The sequence below is a fragment of the Paramisgurnus dabryanus genome, chromosome 21 (genome assembly GCF_030506205.2).
Source record: "Paramisgurnus dabryanus chromosome 21, PD_genome_1.1, whole genome shotgun sequence".
In the NCBI taxonomy this organism is placed as follows: Eukaryota; Metazoa; Chordata; class Actinopteri; order Cypriniformes; family Cobitidae; genus Paramisgurnus; species Paramisgurnus dabryanus.
In genome coordinates, this window is record NC_133357.1 from 14370293 (window position 1) to 14390348 (window position 20056).

The following is a 20056-nucleotide window of genomic DNA, read 5'->3' on the forward strand; positions in this document are numbered from 1 at the left end:
TTTGTGTATTAAGTGAGCCATAATCAGGACTGCGTGGTACATAATGTCCCACAAGTGATACTATCTAACCTGCTGCGTAATCCTTGCATTGTAACTTGGCGTCACATTGTGCTACAGATCAGTGCATGTGGAAGGTGTCGACTTCAATAACACTCACTTTTTTGAAGCCTGATCAACTGGGGCCGGTCTCAATATCTTTCCCTGCTGGAAACACACCGTAAATATGTCACTCCATCTGTGGGGCACAGCGCTGGCTCTCGCCAGTACCGTCACACCCTCGTTTCATAGTGAGAGCGAGTCTCGCTCCAGCAGTGTAGCAGTGCAGTTAAAATCAGCAAACCCAAATATACAGCACTATCATAAATCAATAGTGTTGCATTATTCAAGAAGGAGAAAGCATTTTAGGGGCTGATGGTGGTGGAATATAGTGAAGATTTGCACATTGTGGCTCGTGATGAATGTTTGTAGTGACACTTACCCACTTGCTTCATGCGGTCACTTGAGGTCTTTCTTATCAGATCTGCAACGGGCGCAGATGTTTAGCGGTCACAGAGGGCAGATCATGTGATTAACGCAGTCATCATTGACTTGATAGGGGTTGATCGCTCTGACTATTTTTTTTTTGTTCTCTATTTTTGCTTTTTGTTCTCTCACTTTCAATCCTCTTCTTCATTTCATTCTTTCTCCTGGGGCTTTTTACACCACATCTAAACAATTTTAACCCATTACAGCACAAAACTTCAATCATCAATGACTTTTTAAATTCAGAGGTCTCTTTATATATTGTCTGAAAATGATAGTACATTTAAGCATTTGGCAGATGCTTTTATGTAAAAAGGTTTACAGTGCAGTCAAGCTTTACAAATGGCCATTTGCACTGCTAATATAATGCCCTACCAATTAAGCGACAGGAACATTAACTCACAGTAAAGTCACATTGCATTTCACTAAATCAGATGCAAAAGCCACTCAGTGCCTTCTCAGTGCAAAAATAAGATGATGATATTAACAGAATGCTCTGGAAACTTATTATATGTTCATCAAATAACTTTCGCTTTAAATACACTTAATCCAAGCCATTTAAAAATTCCAGTTTGTTTTCGTTTTTTCACGTTGTGGCTTGTAATATTACTCACTGACACATAAATAATTGCTGTTTATACATTTAGCAACTTTACACACTGTAAAACATTTTACGCTGCTTAACCGTAGAAATGAAAGTTCACCTGCTGCCTTAAAATTGCCTTATTTTCCCCATGGTGACCTATATCCGAGTGAAACCAGCTTCTGAAATGAAATAAGGTAGGGCTGGATTTGAATTTGTCCATCGAGATTGGATCATTTGAAGTAGGGTGGCTTTGCTAATTGCTAATCGCAGCCATCTTCTCCCGGACCCCACCCACCTGCCATACCATTTTACCGTTTTTGATTAAATATTATGAGGACACATTAATTTAAAAAAAATAATGAAGCTCACAGATAAGTCATTTGTAAAAATTTTTTTTCCAAATATTCCACAATATTCCAAAACAAATGATGGTTTTTCGTTTTATTTACATGGCGGCTTTAAAAACCCTTAGGAAAATTAACCATGGTTTTATTGTGGTAAAAGTGTAGTAACCATGTTTTTTTTTTTAATAGTTTTTTGGTTTTAACTATAGTAAAACCATGGTTAATTTTTGTAAGAGTGTGCCACAGAATGCATTGAAATAATCTGTTAAATTGTCCAGAGAAACCTTTACATGTCCACTTACAACCTTAGGATTTGCCTTTAGAATGAAATGGTCTATTATTACCTTATTTTAAAGGGTCATAAATAATAATGTTTGGCAATAATGATTGGCTGTTTGTCAGAGCAGGTCTTTAAAATAGCTGTGCGTGTGTGTGTGTGTGTGTGTGTGTGGTCCACCAGCTAAACCAGCATGGACCGGCAGGGCTATGAGATGAAGATACGGAATTTGAGGAATAATCAATTGTTTGGAGATTGTCAATGGACGTTTATAAGTGGTAATTTTGTTTTATTCATTATAGACCTGCAAAACGTAACTGTAATGTCAATAGTAGAACTCCAGCCTAACGTTAGCATATAGCAGTGTTTCCCAATCCTGGTCCTCGAGCACCCCCTCCCAGAAAATTTTAGATGTCTCCTTATTTAAAACAACTGATTCACCTTATCAGCCCCCTTCCAAAATGGTAAACACATCTCCCTAACAAGCTGATGAGCTAAATCAGGTGTGTTAAATAAGGAGACATCTAAAACATTCTGGGAGGGGGTGCTTGAGGACCAGGGGCCTCATGTATAAAACTGTGCGTGGGATTCTTACTAAAAGTCTACGTACGCACAAAAGCCAAAAATGGCATACACCAAACATTATGAAGACTTATAAAACAAAGCAATGTTCCCTTTATAAATCACAGATCACCTGCAAGTGTGCGTACATGAATCATCCTAATATCCCACCCTGCAAGCTCATTCTTCCATCAAGTTTGTTTTTTTATAAATCACAACCTTTGAGTGGGAACTGACGTACGCACATTTCCAGCCCTGTTTTGTGCGTACGCACGCTTTATAAATGAGGCCCCAAGACTGGGATACACTGGCATATAGCATTAACAAGCATATAATGCCAACTCAGCAGTCACAACATTGTTTTTAGCATTGTAAAAACATTGTACTTTATTTAATGTTTATTGAATGTGAAATCACACCTCACCACTCAGATTTGCCACCTGCCAGTCCAGATTTTACAAATCTATGTAGATTCATGCAACCAGCTGCTGTAGGAAACTTTTCACAGTTTTGTCCACCAGTGACATTTTAATGTGAAGCCCTAAAGCGTTCCGCAGGCCAAAGCCATAGGGAACCCTACCAGTGAACACCAACTAAACCAGCACCAAACCAGCACTAGCACCAGCATCCCATACTGGTCGCACCAGCATCCCATACTGGTCATACCAGCAAGACCAGCATATGTTGTGTTTTGGTGCTGGTATGCTGGTGAACACCAGCTAAACCAGCATCAAACCAGCATAGACCAGCATAATTCCCATGCTGGTTTGATGCTGTTTTTTTCAGCAGGGCACAAGTTGTTGACACAACGTGTTTACTTTTTAGAAACTTACAAACATGAGTTCAATATCTAAAAATTGCCATTGATATTTTACTTAAGACATAGTAAAGTACACTTAACTTAATAAGGTTTTTATGTTTTATAGTGCAGTATCTGCATCAGTTCAATTCCAACTGTCAATCACTGAAGACCCCTGACAGTTAAAGCCTTTGCCTTAACAACATTAAACATAAAAGTAAAGGTGCTGGCAGGTAGGGATCCCTATGGCTTTGGCCCTACGGAACGCTTTAGGGCTTCACATTAAAATGTCACTGGTGGACAAAACTGTGAAAAGTTTCCTACAGCAGCTGGTCACATGAATCTAGCGAGATTTGTAAAATCTGTACTGGCAGGTGGCAAATCTGATTGGTGAGGTGTGAGATGTGCTCTGGAGAACAAAGCAGTCTGTCTTATGAGCGTTAAATACCTTAAGTCTGCATGTGAAGAGTCTTCACTCTTGAGTGCACAATTATTGAAAATAACATCATTCAGTCTAGTAAAATGTGACAAGAGATGCATGGACTAATTCAAACAGTTTGCTTTATTGCTTCTATTAGTTAGAAAGGATGCTTTGAAGTGAAATGGTAATCTTATAATAGTCACAAACAAATATGTAATCTTTAAAAAAAAACTTTGTATAACTTTCACTGTAAAAAAAATTTTTTGCACTTCAATTTTATAATAATTTTTAACCTCCAAACCCAATCCTAACAGAAACCTGTTTAAATGTAGACATTTAATATACTAATGTGAAAGGTGTGGCTCTAACAAGTACAACAAAACTTGTAGGTACACAGAAATAGTGTAAGGATACAAAATAGAAAAACAAAAGTAGGATATTGTTTGTTCTATTGTGCTAATCAATAATTTTGCAGTATTTTCTCCCATGCAGTATTAATTCTTCATGTTATATTAATGTAAAAGCACAATGCTTCAACTGGTCTGAGTCTTTTCACTCTATTCCCAGGTGAAGAACGTTCTGTACCCAATAAACACATATCTGTACAGCTGGTCGATATCAACAAATCAATCATTAAAAGGTCAAGGGAACGTGAAGAAAACAGAGCACAGAAATAATGTTCATGCTTGCTCTTGACGCTGAACATAACTTATTTTTCCTTGTCCACTGCTTTGCATTGAATATGTGCAAAACAGACTCTGCATCATCTTCTTGTCAGGCTTAATGCGGTACGATGTTATGCTGAACAGCCCGTGACTGCCACTGTCATGGTGCTGTCAGGATCAGTGAAGTGATGCATCTCGCTTGAGCTGACATGATGTTTATTTCCTGTCACAGGCCAAAGGCCAGAAGGAACCAAAACCCTGAATCACCACTCCGGATTTGATTAGTCAACAATTTGCAGAAGCATTTTGCAGTCATTTTTATGTGCAAAGGTTCAAATTTGCAACGACTGCCCATCTGACCTTCAGATGATCTACGTTTTGCATTAGGCCTAAGGTTTGATGTGACTAATGCACATAGACAGCCTTGACGCAAAGGGTTGTGAAAAGCACAGAAAGTTAATTCTACTGGTAATCTTACATTTATTTTCAGAGTTAAATTGACTTTGGGTTTTGACTTTAGTCCGCCGTTGAATTATGACGGCAGCCCGACATTGGGTTTTGACATCAACCCGATGTTGTGTTTGACGGCAGTCCGACATTGGATTTTGGCGTCAGTCTGACATTGGGTTATGACGTCAGCCCGATGTTGGGTTTTTACATCAGCCCGACGTTGGGTTGTGGCATATGTCTGATGTTGGGTTATGATGTCAGCCTGAAGTTGGGTTTTGACATTAACCCGACATTGTGTTTGAAGGCAGTCTGACATTGGGTTTTGATGTCAGTCCGACGTTGGGTTATGACCTCAGCCCGACATTGGGTTGTGGCGTCAGTCTGACGTTGGGTTATGATGTCAGCCTGACGTTGGATTTTGACAGCAACCCGACGTTGGGTTGTGGTGTCAGTCTGACATTGGGTTATGATGTCAGCCTGACGTTGGGTTGTGGCATCAGTCTGCACTGGGTTTTGGCATCAACCCAACATTGTGTTTGACGGCCGTCGGCCATTGTGTTTTGATGTCAGTCTGACGTTGGGTTATGACCGCAGCCTGACATTGGGTTGTGGCGTCAGTCCGACGTTGGGTTTTGATGTCAGTCCGACGTTGGGTTATGACCTCAGCCTGACATTGGGTTGTGGCGTCAGTCCGACGTTGGGTTATGAAGTCAGCTCGACATTGTGTTGTGACTTCAGTCTAACGTTGGTTTTTGACGTCATCCCGACGTTGTTTTTTTACGTCAGCCTGACGTTGGGTTTTGACATCAACTCGACGTTGGGTTTTGGCGTCAACCCGACGATGGGTTTGACGGCAGTCAGACATTGGGTTTTTATGTCAGTCCGACGTTGGGTTATGATCTCAGCCCGATGTTGGGTTATGACGTCAGCTTGACATTGGGTTTTTGCATAAACCCAATGTTGTGTTTGATGGCGGTCGGACATTGGGTTTTAATGTCAGTCTGAAGTTAGGTTATGACTTCAGCCGACATTGGGTTGTGACTTCAGTCTGATGTTGGGTTATGACAAAAGCCCGACGTTTGGTTATGACATCAGTCCTACGTTGTGTTTTAATGTCAACCCGATTTTCATTTACAACTGAAAGAGAACACCTGGCCATTGTTACAGCTTGACGTGAGCCTGGTTTGGCCTTTTCAACTTCATCCCTTGAAATACAGACATTTCTGGTCGTCCACCTTCTTATATGCACTGAAACACAAAGATTTAACATTTGAATAAGATCTGAGTAATCCACACACGACACAAATGCAAAATTATAGTGCTTCCATTGGGGCCCATCTTTATGACCTTACCTAGGACCTACAAATCCTACAAAACTTTATCACCTGTTGCTTGTCACATAAATATTCACACACTCATATACTGTTTCCAATCACAATGTCATCTGATGAAATAGATGATACCTAATGTTTCCTCCTTTATCTTTTGGAATGTTTTTACTCTCAATAATGAAGGATTTATATATCACTCCTGATGGACCCAATTAAATTGTAGGATATGTGTAATAGGAAGACATGTGTGATGAGGTCAGTTATTATGGAGACTGTAAATGCCGCAGTGAACAATGGAGGATGGGCTGTAGCTCTTTTATTGCCACTTCACATATTTAATTGGAACACCTGAATCTGCTCAGCTATCCATGAGATAACAGAGGACAAAGTTGAAAATAACTGTATTGTTGAACCTATACAATACTGGTCATATCTCCAGAAAATGTGTTTAAAGACATAATTCTAGCGACCACAAAAATGTCACTCTTGTGAAAGTCAAACAACTTTCAAATGTCACTTTATATTGCCATATTTACTGATTTGGTCTGTAAAAGCTGCATGATTTGTCATGGTTTATGCAGAATAGCCCAGCAGCTGTTATTCATATAAGCAATTACTTATGGTCTGACTTAAAAAAAAGCACAATCAGAGAAATATTTCACCTAATTGTATGGCTTCAAAGGTCTTTGAATAAAGCACACAAGTCAAACAGGCTATTACGTTGTTTTTTGTGTTAATCCTGAGCTAAAATATCATAGCTGTACATCTGCCTACATACAGTATTTATAAATGCTGGGTTATGTTTAACCCATTGGGTGAAAAAATAAAAACTCAACCATTGGGTTATAAGTTAATTTCTGCTGTTGCTTTAGCCTAGAATGCCGGGTCAGATCGGATGTGTCAAATATACTTTTTGGGGTTAATTTTGCTTGTTACTTTTTGTATCCACTATGTGTTAAAAATAACCCAGCGTTTTTTAGACCGTGTTATGTTTTTTACATTGTTGTGCAGTAGTTAGTTGTGGGGCTCGAGTGGGTTTAGTGCCTCCGAATTTTAAAGTGGTTTTGAAGAACGTGAGTATAATATGTAAGCTGAGCAATGTTTTGGTGGTGTCCTTTAATGAGACTGCTGTGTACAATGCAGTACGTTCATAAACCTCTATTGATGTTTCATTTCCTCCCTCCTCCAGTTCATCTGTTTTTCCATTCAGTGTGTTTTGTGCTGATATGGTATAAATGCGCAAGTGGGTGTGAAGTTCTAAAAATAAACAGATTTTTAGTTTACATATCAGCCAGGAATAAATTTGCCATCATAATTAATTTCTGCTTGTTTTAAATGTAAATGTATGCTGAGACCTGGAATAAACATTGAGCATGAACTGCAGTGTAACCCATTTGTTGGCTTTTGGAGGATTACAGTGTATGTTTTTCATGTTTCATCTGGGAATGATGTGTATCAACTGTTGATATTCGGATTAACGAGTGTAGCATTCTCAGTGGATTACCTGCTTTTGGTAGAGAGTCAGAAACAAACACAATAGCTCAGAACAGACACAGGAGACACCATGAGCATCTCTGGAGCTTTGAGATCTCTTATGTTTATCAGTATGATGTTTTAGTTGTTCTGTAGATATCTTTACATGATCTTAAACTCACATCAAAAATTCAGGAATAAAAGAGTTGCATTCAGATGTGTCAATACCTATTACTAATTTAATTTCCGCTCACGCTCTAAATCTAATCCCAAGCTGTTTGGATTCCTAAATGTAGCCATTGGCTAAATTAGCTTTTTTCAAGTGTTTTATTTATTGCCTGATTAGAAGCCTAAAATATGTGTTAGCAAGGACAAGTAAACAACATTTTTATTAGTTCAAAGCCGTTTGCACCAGGTATTGAGTTACAAAAGTGGTCAGAGGAGACGTATTAACATTTTTACCTGGTCAAATCATACATCTGAAATGTGTCTCCTATGACCACTTGTGTTTGTCAAGGGATAAGTAAGTGATTTCATCACAATGTAAACACCTTTACAGTTGTGAGCACAGAGTGTTCCAGCACGTTAATTAACAACAACAACAAATAAGAACAACGTGAAAAATTAAAAACTAATTTACGTTTAATCTAAAAATTAACATGTTGCTTTATTAAATACACTTTTATAAAGTGTTTGGACATAAATGTGTGTTGGCAGTGTGTGGACACAACCACCATAAAATGAAAAAAAATCCACTCTCTTCTTTTTTTAATCCCTGTTAAACCAAAGCAGTCTCATTAGACATGCTGTTTTGATTCTCTTGTTAATGTGACATCACACTGATAAAGCCCCACCCACAGCTTTTGACTGACATGTGCCCTTAAAGCTGAATTAGTTTTATTATTTTTGTGATGTACCTGTACAAAGAAAATGTAAAATGTGCTTCACTTAGTCTGTATCACTGTATGTTGATGTATACAGTCTAATATACAGTACTGTGCAAAAGTCTTAGGTCACCATGCTAGATTTGTTGTTTTTGCAATTGTATTTGATCATATATAATTATTTCTCTGCCTCTTTATTAGAATACAACCAGAAAATTCAGGAAATGTGTATGTAGTATTAAAAACAGTATAAAAGAATAAGCTGAAGTGTCAAGTATTTAGGGTAAACTCACCTTCCACTTGAGCAATAGCAGGCAGGTGCAGGATCTCTTAAACCTAAATGAAATGAAATCCTAATTTCTAATTCTAATCGAATGACTTCAGTCAAAAAAGCTCAAGATGTGTTTCGTGCCAAGAGAGGTCACACTAAATACTGACTGATGCCTGAAGAAGATATTTAGTTCTGAAAATTGTTTTGTTTTTAATTTTGTGTACATATTTCATGGATTTTCTGTTTGTATCTTAAAAAAGAGTGAAAAATAAATATGGATGGACATTAAAACTTTGCTAAAACAACAAAGATGATGATGGTGGCCTAAGACTTTTGCACAGTACTGTATTTGTTTAAATACTTATGAAACCAGCAAAATAGTAAACTTGTTGTGAAGTCAATGAAATCATGCTTGACATTTAAAGGCCTTGAAATTGCAGTTCATTTCTTCAAGGCTCGACTATTGTAATGCTTTACATAAAGGAATTAGTCAGACATCTGTTTCGCGCTTGCAAAAAGTTCAAAACTCAGCTACCAGACTGAATATCTTAATGGGTATTAAGAAGCGGGAACATATTACACCCTCCCTGATCTCTTTTTACTGGCTCCCAGTATTATTACAGGATTGATTTTAAAATTCTGTAATATTAGTGTACAAATCCTTACATGGACTGGCACCGGCTTATCTTTCCGATCTTCTATCTGAGCATCAGTCTGGGTGAACTTTAAGATCAGCAAATCAGAACTTACTAAAAATTGACACATCAAAGGACCAAAGACCCATATAGGTCAAAAAGGGGACTGTGTTTTTGCTGTTGCAGCACCAAAATTATGGAACAGTTTGCCAAAACATATTTCGAAACTCTGCTACTGTGCAGGTTTTTAAAACAGAATTGAAAACACATTTGTTTTAATTGTGCTATATAAATAAAGTTGCCATTGCAAAGTAGTTTTTGGCAGATCAAATGTTATTCATTTACTTATTTTCCTTATTCCCTGAGTTGTTAGTAACTTAAGTCTGTTAGGATACTTTACCATGTTTTAACTGTCAGAAAAAATGGTCCATTGCTGTCACTGGGTTCGGTTCCCTTTTAAAACGTAGTGTTCATATTAGTACCTCAGATGTACCTATTGGTACCAAAATGTCCAAAGAGTGCATATTAGCACCTCAGAGGTATAATTGTATCAAATGTATACAGACAGTATCTGTACCTGAATGGTACATAATTTTAACTGTTACCTTTTAAAAGGGTACTGCCCCAGTGACGCTTGAGATCACTATGTAACCTAGTCTTTAGGTTTTATTTAAAACCATAGTAACAACAAATGATCCATTAGCTTATAAAAGGACCTGATGAAGGCATGTTTGAACCAACAGAAATTGAATGTGAGGGAACACAGCATCAGTGTTTCTGCAGAGAGGTCTGTGTGATAGATTCAGATCGATAAACACTTGAGACAATCATGCTGTGTCAAATCTATACTGAGAACAGAAAAGAGCATAAATCTGATAGTGTGTGTCTGTGCATGTAGCTTGTTGTTAAAACCAGTGAACCATCCTGTGAGACATGCAGGTATAGGGGGCAAACAGATCAACTGGGTCTGCTATTAGGCTATAGGAGATGTCTTGTGATTAACATTGCGCTTCACTTAAAATATCATATCATTGTACACATGAGAAATAGTTTAATTTTTAGAATATGACCCTGCCTTTAAAACCCACCTTAAGTCTTTTTTTATTTTTAGATTTACTGGTATACATAAAATCATCATAATGTAAAGAACATTCTTTGAAAATATAATAATCTTGATATCCTTAATATTGACTGAGTAAGGTCACGTCAAAGATTGAAATCAATGTAAATCACTTTGAAATGAAACTTTGATGCTCCTAATCTCAGAATTAGATTTTGAGACTTTAGCCTGGATTAGCCTGAGTCACATATTTATGTAAAAATAAAAATTATTTGTCAGAGACAACCACTTTATTAACATCCTAAAAATTATTTTAAAAAAAATTATTATTTAAAATGTCAAATCTTCAGTGAATGACAACACAACCCCCTCCACAAACACACGCACGCGCATGCAAGTTTTACAGAATATTATATTGTTAATTGACAAGGTCTATTTGTGTACATCCATTCGGTCTATCACTTGCAAAATGATCTCATGGAAAGTCGTGTTATAGTCACGTAAAATTTTATCAATTTATTCGTGTCCATGACACGAAATTCAGCTTTTTTACACTATAAAAATTTGCTGTAATTATGCAGCTTGTACAGTAACTTACTGTAGAAGATAAAGGCTGAAATGTTTCATGTTCATTTAACTTAAATCTACAGTAAGTTACTGGCAGCTAGTTGCCAGTAATACCCAGTAATACTGTAATTTCTACAGAATGTTTTTTACAGTGTACGTGAGCACGAATGTCTTTTCTGTGACACTTGCACACATTTCTATAGAGTTAGGGTTTGGGTTAGGATGTCAAAAAATGTAACAGAAAGTGAATTTTTTTTGGGCCATTTTTGCCTTTATTGATACACAGTAGTTTGAGAGACGACAGGAAAGTAGAGGGTGGAGAGAGGGGTATGGGATCGGCAAAGGACCTCGAGCCGGGATTCGAACTCGGCTCGCCGGAAGTGCGTTTGCACATATGTTGGAGCGCTGCCCACTACACCATCGGTTCCGACACAGAAAGTGATTCTAACTCCAAGCTACGATGATAAGAAGATAGGAAAAACTATGAGAAAACAATACATAAAATGTAACGAAACGAAAAAGAAGTTTTTATATATTTTATATATATTTTATATATTTATTTATAATTTATTTATATAAATTGATCGAGTGTCACAAAAAAGCCGATTGTGCACAAGGCACGAAAAAAGCTGAATTTTATGCATGGACAAATTGATAAAATTTTGGTTTACTACACGACTTTCCATGAGATCAGTCTGATCACTTTACATGCATTATGCTTTTTTGCATAAGTCCAAATTTGCTGTTGCTCTTTACCAAACAGAATAATAAAATGTTAATATAATGTGTCTTCTGAGTTTAGTACTTTTCATTGCTAAAAAACGTTATTTTATGTATTTGGTATAATACAATGTGTTTGCATGGTTTATGGTAAAAAACACATTATTTTCCACATATCGTACATGTTTTTAGCTCCAGATTTCCGTGTCTTCCTAAAACGCACAGATTTTGTACAAAACTGTCCCTGATTGGCCAGCTAATCTGTACGTTGTGATTGGCCTGAATACCTCTGACATCAGCCGAAAATGTGATGCTTCTTACCATGTTTGAAAGATTCGGGTCAGTCTTGTTTACATCACCAGTCGCAGGAAGTAAACTGTTGCCTACAATCTGTGTGTTTGTTGTAGTCCAAGAAAAGAGATTTACGTTGGAGACGATAACTCACGTCATCGTTTGTACCTTTTGCATATCATTAACATTTACTAAAACACACTTACACACAAAAGAAAATGAAAAATTGTGAATCGGACCATAGGTGCTCTTTAACTAAAAAAGCATGCAGCACACCCTGAACACTGTTAGTAACATCAGCTACTTCACATTTCACATACTTCACCAGATATTTCATTCAAATATTTATCAAATTGTAGTAATACATTTACTGTATACTGTAGTTGCTTCTCTAAAGCACAGTGGTTGAGCATTGTGTTAGCAGTGCAAAAGGTCATGGGTTTAATACCGAGGGAACGCATACTGATAAAAAATGTATACCTGCTTGAATGCACCTTGTAAATCGCTTTGGATTTAAGCGTCTGCCGAATTTAAATGTAATGTGACTGGAACAAAATTGCAATCACCATTATAAGTGGAAAGCAGACAGCCCTATTTTAAAGACTAAACTGTTTAGCATGCTGGATCAAATTTAGTCATTTTATTGCAATTCAAGAAAAGAACATTACCTGTTACTTTGGTGACCTTTTAAAAACTAATGACATTGGCCTTGAGACTTGAGTGGTCTTATACCAATGGTGGCGACTAACAGCAAATCCTTGTGATCTCTCTGCTTGCATGTAATAATATCATTATAAATGAGAGAGCATAGGCCAACATATGGTTACTATTTCTGTTTGCTGATCATTGTGAGATACCGTAGGCGTTGCTCCATAATTCAAACTGCTTGAAGAAAAATTATTATTGATTATTAAGATGTTTTATTAAGGTATAAATTCCATCAAATTTTCACCGTCTGCTGAATAAAAACCACATCTTTGAAGTTCTGAGACTTCGAATGTTTTGATTATATTTTAAATAGACTCGCCTCACACCCTTGGGTTTAAAGTCTCATACTCTAAGCGCATGTACCTAGAAGGATGTTTCCCAGAACAATTTCGCCTACATGGAAAAACTAATTTCTCCAAATCTTCTGGGGGAAAAACAGTTATATGTCACTCCTAAGGACATGCTCCATAGGTGCATCTGATGTTGTTACAGTGAATATGTGCCTAAAGCCCTATAAGAGGCTGTTTATCTCCCTAAGTCTTAGCGCATGAATTCTGTATTGGTCCCGGTAGTCCTTCAGTTTGAGAACCCCGGCTTTGTTTGCTATTGCTTCAGCAGTCAGAGAATCAGGGAATTAGGGGATTGGAGATGGAGAGGAGAAGCTGCTGTGAAATAGAGCAATCTAAAAATGGCCCGGATGTGGCGCGGAGATTTACTTGCAGAGCCAATATGTTCCTTCCGTGCAGATATGAGAGAAAATCTCCCTTCCAATGCTCCGGCTTTCATGCAGCACCATGCACTGTGGTTTACACAAGCATGCATCAGAAATGACCCTATATGACTGCATTTAGATACTGTATGCTTTAGCAGTGCACATTTACTGGTTTATCATGGTTATAGTCCTTTTATTAAGAGCATTTTATTTGGATTTAATCATACAAGCAATTTACAATTGGCAAATTCGCATTATGTTCTTCTTTACAACTCACTTCAATGTATTCAAGCCAAGTTAATTGATCTTGCACTAAAAAATGCTGCAAGGTTTAGCACTTTCAGAGGCCACTGTAGATCTTATATTAGCATACATCCTCAGGAGTTATAACCAATCATGACCTCACTTCTGCAAGAGCCATACGGTGCATTTTCACCCAATAATAGTCAAAATCATCCGAGCTGGTCTTTGAAGCTAGCACCGCATGTCCTTTAAACATTTCTCAAGATTTTTGCCATACATCCCCTATCAATAACCCTTAGCGTTCACATGGGAACAGTGATTTAGTTCAAAGGCATGATATAAAAAACACCTCTGTGGTCTCCCTAATGGTGGCTTCTCATTGTGATGCCAGTTCTTATCAGTGCGCCTCCAATTGTCCTGAAAATATCAGCTGGCACGGAGATGTGTGGGTGCAAGACAGAGTATATAATTGAGTTAACACACAATGTCACTGTATTCCTCTGTGATTATCCTTTGTATGTGGACAAATGATAACCATTTTCTATGTAATTAATAAATGGACTTTAGTAGTTGCTATATTACTGGAACCACATCAAGACACATGACCCTACTAAAATTGTCCCCGCTTATATCCTACTGTCCTTTGAAGACACAACAAAGCTCTTTGTTTTTGCCCAGAATTAGATGATGAGAGCTGACAGTTGAGTCCAATGGCTTGGTTTCTATGGAAACCAGGTTACATTTGAAGACATTTGAACGGAGAGCCCCCGGGCCCCGGTTTGCGCTCTGACTCGGTTTCAAAACAAGTCTTAATTGAATTTGTGGGCCTCTTGATATTACTCATGTGCTCCAGCCATGGCCCAACCCCGTTGAACCCTGTGCCTGAGGAGGGGAGGGGAAATTAACAACACCCCCCCCCCTTTCATGTGCTATCTCATAGGACAGAATGTTCTCCTCTCTGCTCCTGCAGCACTTGGCTGGAAAATTTTCCTAAATAAGCACCAAAAGAGGCTTATAAGTTGGAATACAGGTGTGAAATGAATTCTGCAAAATGAATTTATTATGCATGCAAAGGCTGAAACGGCATTATTTATTTATTTTGATGATTGCTTTAAAAATGTCACACTGTTGGTAGTTTGAAATAAATAGCTATACAGAGTAAATAAAAACATAGCCATAAAATATTAACATTTCGACTCGCTTTTTAAACAAGATGTGATGTCATCCAGTGTGTGCACAGACTTGCACTCTTTTGTGTATACTGCAATAATGATTTTTAGTCATTAAATCAACATTTGACCTCATATAATGTCTTGTTTTCTAAAAAATAATTGTTAAGATAAGATTATGCTTTAAACAATAAGTATCGGCCAGTGGGGTAAAAATAATAAACTTAATTCAAGTTTTAATTTAATGTAAAATTTTAATGAGCTTAATTTTTAATTTAAAAAGTTTAATTATACCCCACTGGCATTTTTTTTCTTATTTTAAGCATAAACTGTTAAAAAACAAGACCTAATAGTCCTAAAAGTTAATGATGTATCTTGATTTTAAGAAGTAAGAGTTTATTTTATTTTATATATAAGTATCATACATATGTGTATGATTCACTTCAAATTAGCCAATTTGTAAAATACATACATATTCCCATGATTTTAGCCGGAATTTTTTTTTATGATGTGTACAATTTAAGCATCTAAATTTGTATGGAAATTGAACTTGTGCCCTAGGAAAAGCTTCTGTTGATTGACTGATTGCATTTGTGAACCATTATGTGTACGGCTCATTAAGTGAGTGTTATAAGCAGCACTCTGCTGAATATCAAGCTGGTTTGCGACCAGGTCTACGGGGAGTCACAGTGTCACGCAGTTTAAATTAATTACCCGTATATAACTGAGTGCAGGACAACCTCTGTGTTCATGCTGCTTCGCTGGTTCACGTCTTATTGCTCCTGTCTATGTGCTGATTACATACTAATCATAATTTGTGTCCAGTTTGCATACCGTCCATACCATAAACATTTGCATTGGACTATGGCCACATTCCAGATACGTTGGGTATCAGTTTTGGCGCTGTATGCTACTACCGGTAATTTTTGACATGCAATAATAAATCACAAATACATTGTTAAATCCCTTAATGAATCTGCCATATCTGCTTGACATTATCAGCACTGTCCAGCTGCGAGTGCTAACCAATCTTAATAAAGATCAAAAGGCAACACACAAATCGTTTCAGATGACAAAACACAAGCTGTGGCAGGGTGTGGATGTGAAAATCCTGTGCACACATAAATCCCTGGACCTAGAAATTTCATACTCAACCAGGATAAACCTTAAGCCTTTTAAATGGCCACTTTAGAGAAAGAATTTTGAAGAATTCAGAGCCTTTGATTCAGATATAAATTCAGCTTTTGGTATAAAAAACAATACATTTTTGAAAAGGTACAACAGTCACTGTAAAAAATGATATCAAATCAAAATATTTATTTTATGTTAACTAAACAATTTCAACTTTTTATAACGTTATAATGTCAACAAGTCAAAACTTAAAATAGTAGGTTGAATTGACTTGAATAACCAAGTTGTTACAACTTCATGCTGTATTTTTTTAAAGTGTAAATACATTGTGAAAGATTCTGTGTTGCACTTAAATTTTTAAGTTTAATCAACTTTAATTTACAATAAATGATAACTTTCTTGACTAATGTAGAGTTTAAATAAAGTTGCTCAGTCCCTCCAGAAAAACGCGATTATGCGATCGCATGATTTAACAGCCATTTTTTTTTTCAAATACGCCACTCTTTCGCAGAATTCATTTCAGATTTCTATTGCATGATTTTATAATCCCTGCATTTTCATTGCAAAAATCACATATCTTAGCAGAAAGTTGAAAAATGTTGCATTTACCTCACACAAGCGCAGCCATGTCCCTGTTGCAATGGGAACGTTATAAAGTGAAGTGATTGTGACGTGAACATCATTGAAAAGCTGCAAGTTCCCGCAATTTTTGCAAGTTCCCGCAATTTTTGCAAGTTCCCGCAATTTCATCGCATAAAATTGCATAAATATCCCACATATTCCATCAAATTTTTTAAGAAAACATGCTGCAAGATCAAGGATTTTTGCCCGCTACAATGACAAAAAACTGTGTTTTTCTGCAGGACTGTAATATATTTCAAATCCATTTTTATAATTTATACAGTAGCAACTCCTCACTGGTCAATTTAATTGTAATCTTTAAACTTAAAAATGTAAGTGCCACAAGGAATTTTTATATGGTACTTTACTGATAATACTGAAACTCATTTCTGAAAGTTTTGTACTGTAGTACCAAACTTACTTTTCCATCTGGCTTTGACATAAACCAGTCAGTCTACATGAAATCTTTAAAATACACAAGACATGTTTGGCTGGATTTGAACAGCTTCAACTATAATGTGTCCATCTTTCTATTCAACATTCCTGTTCCTTCTGGAATTTAACTATGAATACCATCTTTACATAATGTTGTGCGTTTAAAACAGTCAATTAATAATACATGCTTATGCTTTGAGGAAAGAGGAGCTGTATGAAGAACAAAAGCCCCAAAAGACTCTAAATTAAATCCGGCCCCAAGCTATGTGAACTGTTAGTAGAGATTTATATTTCGTTTGAGCAAGGACACATTGTACACTTCTCAGGGAGCCCAAGGAGATCACAGCATGAATTATTTCCAATAAATCAAACCAGTCAAAGCTGTGGGTGGAGAGGATTTGTACAACCGCTTGAAAAATAATACAATCAGTATTTCTTTTTATGTGAGATTTTGCTGGCTCAAAATTACTGCACCTATAGAACCTATATTTCTATAGAGCTCCCACAAAATATGACGCATCCCTCACCGCCCCACCCTTTAATTTTAAATTAATGTTTACACGGTGCTTGTCAGCAGTCTCCGAGCTTCTCCAATCCATTCGCTCTATTACAAGCAAACTCCCTGTAATCGTGAAGAAATGAGATTGAGCTTCCCTTCCGCCTACATGCATAAGAGTCATTCATGGATGGAAAACTTCTCAGTGAGAGCCCTTGATAAGACTACGCCGTCATCCGCCAGCATTGTTCTGTTGGAAAGAGATTAAAGCCCATAGTGACACAATATCCACCATAACTTTAATTACTTTTTCATCATTTCTGCACTCTGTGATTGTGAGTATGTGTGGGTATGATGTTATTATATGGTTTTGCATATATTTAGGGCCACAAGTGGTCTCTGATTTATACAGCATTGCTGTAAATAAACTTTAAAGGCATATAAATGAGATACTGTTAATGCAGAGAGACTGGGGCTAGTTGTCACGAGTGAACAGATTTCACATTAGGGTACTTTTGAAAGTCAGTTCTGTGTATAAATATGACTTAAATATTTTAAAGAAATATAGTAGTGTAGTTTCATTATATTTATTTAATTGGCTAATCGCTATAATGTCAATATACTCATTACTAATTACTTAAATTAAATGAATTATATTAAATCTGTGTCAACCTTAAAGGAATATTCAATTTTCTTAAAAGAAAAATCCAGATAATTTACTAACCACCATGTCATCCAAAATGTTGATGTCTTTCTTTGTTCAGTCGAGAAGAAATTATGTTTTTTGAGGAAAACATTGCAGGATTTTTCTCATTTAAATGGACATGAATAGAGCCCAACATTTATTACTTAACTCAACACTTAACAGTTTTTTTTCAAAGGACTCTAAACGATCTCAAACAAGGCATAAGGGTCTTATCTAGCGAAACGATTGTCATTTTTGACAAGAAAAATAAAAAATATGCACTTTTAAACCACAACTTTTCGTCTAGGTCCGGTCCAGTGCGACCTAACATAAATGTGCAGTGACGTAGGGAGGTCACGTGTTACATATATAAAACGCACATTTGCGGACCATTGTAAACAATAAACTGACACAAAGACATGAATTAGTATAAGTTGACATACAACAACGTAGGAACGGTCCTCTTTCAACACACTTGTAAACACTGGGGCGGGGTTTCGCGTTCGTCCTCTGTGACCTCTTGACATCATGACGTATTGCGTGGGGTCACGCTGGCGCATCACGACCGGATCTAGACGAGAAGTTGTGGTTTAAAAGTGCATATTTTTTGTTTTTCTTGTCAAAAATGACAATCGTTTCGCTAGATAAGACCCTTATTCCTCGTTTGGGATCGTTTATAGTCCTTTGAAACTCTGTTAAAAAAACTGTTACGTGTTGTGTTAAGTATTACATGTTGGGCTCTATTAAAGTCCATTAAAATGAGAAAAATCCTGAAATGTTTTCCTCAAAAAACATAATTTCTTCTCGACTGAACAAAGAAAGACATCAACATTTTGGATGACATGGTGGTGAGTAAATTATCTGGATTTTTCTTTAAAGAAAATTGACTATTCCTTTAACCACATAGACAATCAAATTGAAAAAGTGTATTAATCTTTACATTCTTAAAAATTATTCAAATGTCCTTAATTATTACCAGTAACAAACTGTAAACATTGGACTATTTTCAATTCAATATTGTTTAATACAGAATTATTTAAAGATACTTTATGTAATGCAATGACTTTAAAATAAAGAGTAATCTCTTTTTTATGGCAAAAGTAATTTAATTACAGTAGTTAATTAATTAATGAATCACACCCAACACTGTACTAAAACACACATTGAGTTTTGTCTCAGATACTTCCTTTTGTGACAACTAGCCCCGGTCTCACCTATAAATAGAAATCGATACTCATTTGACCCTTTTTGTACTTAATGCACTTTCCCTTCTGTCTGTCTCACTGTTGTGGCCATCTGTTTGTCCATGTCGTGTGGCCCATTACTTCCGGCTGGCTTTAGACATCACTGTTGGCGTTCCCATCGGCGTGATAATAGCGTGTGGCTTGGCACTGCTCTTGCTTGCCACATTTGTCTCCTGGAAGCTGTGCTGGGTTCCTTGGAGGAACAAACCGCTTTCATCTAGTTCAGCAGCCCTCGCCCCCGAAGACTGCCCTTCGGTTCAGCTACCATCTCTTTCGCCGAGTCCTCAGCCGTCCGAGGTCGCCATGGCGACTGAGAAGGAAAAATATCCTTTGGCATCAATGGGCTTCCTGGAGGCAGCCGTTAAAATAAGCCAAACATCTCCTGACATCCCTGCTGAGGTGCAACGCTCCATGAGGGAGCACTTTTTGCGGCGTACGCAGCGCATGCAAAGACAGACCACCGAACCGGCCTCATCCACCAGGTAACAGGTCCAGACACCATCCAGGAATGCACATCATAAAGCTCATACACATACAAACATGTAGTTTTTATAAATATTCAAGTAGGTCCCTTATGCTTGCATGAGCATCCTGTGCCTGCAGTCATTTACAGTGGAGTCCAAAAGTCTGAGACTCGTAGTAAAAAAAGCAGAATACAAATTAATGTCAGAATTTCTTCTTATTCACCATGGATTTGTTTCTTTGAATGCATTTGATCTGTCACGGACTGTAAGTTTGTAATCCTAATGATCCAT

At 37.0% G+C, this 20056-nt stretch overlaps 1 protein-coding gene across 1 annotated transcript in view; it reads left to right on the forward strand.

The window, feature by feature from the left end:
* syt6a (synaptotagmin VIa) overlaps window positions 1-20056 on the forward strand; it is a 49623-nt gene that overhangs the window by 13743 nt on the left and 15824 nt on the right. Inside the window, exon 2 of the mRNA XM_065285783.1 lies at window positions 19399-19783. Within this exon, the coding sequence (XP_065141855.1) occupies window positions 19399-19783 (385 nt within the window). The remainder of the gene's footprint in view (window positions 1-19398; window positions 19784-20056) is intronic.